The sequence below is a fragment of the Kryptolebias marmoratus genome, linkage group LG8, assembly GCF_001649575.2.
Source record: "Kryptolebias marmoratus isolate JLee-2015 linkage group LG8, ASM164957v2, whole genome shotgun sequence".
NCBI lineage: Eukaryota > Metazoa > Chordata > Actinopteri > Cyprinodontiformes > Rivulidae > Kryptolebias > Kryptolebias marmoratus.
In genome coordinates, this window is record NC_051437.1 from 4,137,479 (window position 1) to 4,140,588 (window position 3,110).

General features: G+C 41.5%; 1 protein-coding gene across 1 annotated transcript in view; it reads right to left on the reverse strand.

The window, feature by feature from the left end:
- The window catches only part of LOC108241798 (nucleolar protein 4-like), a 134,673-nt gene that overhangs the window by 110,739 nt on the left and 20,824 nt on the right, over nucleotides 1-3,110 (reverse strand). Inside the window, exon 2 of the mRNA XM_037976938.1 lies at nucleotides 1,889-2,036. Within this exon, the coding sequence (XP_037832866.1) occupies nucleotides 1,889-2,003 (115 nt within the window). The 5' untranslated portion in view covers nucleotides 2,004-2,036. The remainder of the gene's footprint in view (nucleotides 1-1,888; nucleotides 2,037-3,110) is intronic.

The window sequence follows — 3,110 nt, forward strand, 5'->3', positions numbered from 1 at the left end:
GATGCCTCCTGAACGCCTCCCTGGTGAGGTGTTCCGGGCACGTCCCACCGGGAGGAGGCCCAGAGGAAGACCCAGGACACACTGGAGGGACTATGTTTCTCGGCTGGCCTGGGAACGCCTTGGGATTCCCCCGGAGGAGCTGGCCCAAGTGGCTGGGGAGAGGGAAGTCTGGGTCTCCCTACTTAGGCTGCTACCCCCGCAATCCGACCCCGGATAAGCGGAAGAAGATGGATGGTTGGATGGACACATCTAATCTGATTCAAATAGTAAACTTATCCCTCTCATCAGGTGTTTTCCCCCAGGCTTTAAAAACAGCAGTTATCAAACCACTGTTAAAGAAGAAAAATCTGAACAAATCACTATTGCAGAATTATAGGCCAATCTCCAACCTTCCATTCATCAGCATTATCCATTATTGCTTCCTAACGATGGCCAACCGCTTTGATGTCTTTCAGTCTGGTCTCCGTGCTCAACACAGCACTGAGAATGCCCTCGTCAAAGAGTTTAATGACATCCACATAAATACAGACTGTGGAAGAACCACAGTGCTGGGTCTGTTGGACCTCAGCGCAGCATTTGACACTGTTGACCATAACATATTATTGAAATGACTGGAAAGTTTGGTAGGACTCTCCGGTCCAGTACTTGATTGGTTCGGATGTTGCATAAAGAACAAGGATTTCTTTGTTTCAATAGGTAACTTCTCATCGAAGCGGACAGAATTCACATATGGGGTACCCCAAGGTTCAATTCTGGGACAGCTGTTATTCAATATCTTTATGCTCCCACTAGCTCAGGTTATAACAGGAAATAAGATTAGTTACCATAACTACACAGATGACACACAGCTCTACATTACAATGTCACCAGGTGACTCTGAACCCATCCAAGCACTAAACAGATGTTTAGTAATTATCTTTGGACCTAAAAAAGAGTGATCAAGAGTCAGCACACAGCTTCAGTTATTACAACTAGAAACTAGTGATCAGGCCTAAAATCTGGGTGTGGTAGAGGACTCAGACCTGAACCTTCAGAGCCACATAAAGACAGTTACAAAGACAGCCTTCTATCACCTGAAGAACATTTCCAGGATTAAAGGATTAATATCCCAGCAAGATCTAGAGAAACTGTATTCGCAAATCTGTAGTCGCATTGATTACTGCAACAGTGTCTTCATAGGTCTGCCTAAAATCAATCAGAAAGCTGTAGCTGATCATGAATGCTGCTGCTCATGTTCTCACTAAAACCAGGAAGATAGAGCACATCACCCCAGTCTGTAAAGAAATGTGCAATGTAACCTGTCTAGTGATCAAACTAGGGGTCACCACTAGTGTCACCTAAGGTATTGGGAAAAAAAATTCTCATGTCATTTAACAAGTAGTTTTAAGGTTATATTAACCAAATTAACTTGGTTTCCCTTTCATTTAAACCATTATAAAAGATAAATATTGTACCTTACATAAGTTTACCACCAGTTGTCATCTAAATTTGACTAAATTGTATCATTTGAGATAATCTTCAAACTGCACTGTGTAGAGTGAGCCCCCTCCCGACCCCCCAACCCCCCTACATCTACTCAGGCAGAATTTTTTTGCAGACTCAAAACATGGCCAACAAGGCTGAAGTTGTGAGGATCATGAACTCTGACCTTGAAGATGCCCTCTGGACTGTGTGTACCATAGGATTATAGGTGCTTAGTTCATTTTTTATGTTTTACTTGGGCTGGGAAACACATTTCATTCTTACATGTCTGGCAAGCAGATGAATGACAAACAATCAGAATTACAAAATAATTTCTTATCTTTAAAAATAAAACAAGTGTGCTCATCCGAATGGTTAATAAATAGTGTTTCTGTCATGGTGAACTGAACGCTTTAGTGTTGCTTACCATCATCTTCTTTGTTAGAGTTCTGGGGACTGTGATGCATCTTTTTACCACGGCTTACTGGGCTCAGGTCTGACATTGCTCCTAGATCATCTGCTAGCCATGTGGGCTCACTCATCTTTGTCTCCTCACGGCTCAGTAAACTGTCATCCTGACCACAAACAAGAAGAACAAAACAATTTGATGATATGAGTAGCTGAACTGTGTGAATGTATTATGAATGAGACTTCATAAACAACTACAAACCAATGAAATCAGAACCTTCTTATCAGGAATTCTGTTTTTACTCTCCTCTAAGCTATGCACATCCATAATGGCTACTCCACCGGTTGATTCGATTTGATTTGATTCAATAAGATATTTATTTGATCCCAAAGGAGAATTTTAGGTTAGTACCTCAGCAGCCATGAGGTCAATCAGCTTCGGCGAGGCTAACAAAGAAGTGCTATTTTTTCTTTTTTTCTTTTTAATTTTCAGGCTGACATTACAAGGTTACATTAGTTTGTATTAAAGCTTTACATTTTTGCATAACACCAATTGTTTAGTTTCTCATCGTTTTCTCAACCAAACAATATCTATGTTACTACACAAATGGTTGTGAGCAGAGGATAGACAGACTATGCATATGCTGAAGTTGCTTAGGTTCCTGAATATTTCAGTCTGCCATAAGCTACAGGTATAAGGGGTAAAATTGACTACTTGAGCTGCTCAGATAGACTGATGCAGTTGAAAAATACACATATGGAAAAAATACAAACTAAGATTTCATCCATCCATCCATCCATTCTCTTCCTCTTATCCGGGGTCGGGTCGCAGGGGCAGCAGCCTAAGCAGGGAGACCCAGACTTCCCTCTCCCCAGCCACTTGGGCCAGCTCCTCCGGGGGAATCCCAAGGCGTTCCCAGGCCAGCCGAGAAACATAGTCCCTCCAGAGTGTCCTGGGTCTTACAGAAATAAATAAAATATAAATTAATTAATCAAAAAGCAAATAAAATGGGGCAACTAAAAGGCTTAATCTGTTCTGTGCTACTATAACTACTATAAAAGTTAGATAAAGGGTTTACGCCGATATAACTACAAAGTGAGGGGAGCACCACTCATGGGGTCATATCAAATGTCAAAGACATAGCGTGGTAGAAAAGCGGTGACCAGATTCTTGAAAATGTGGTTTCAGAGCCTTTGAGAGAATACCAAATGTTTTCTAATTTCCTGAAAGAAAGGACATC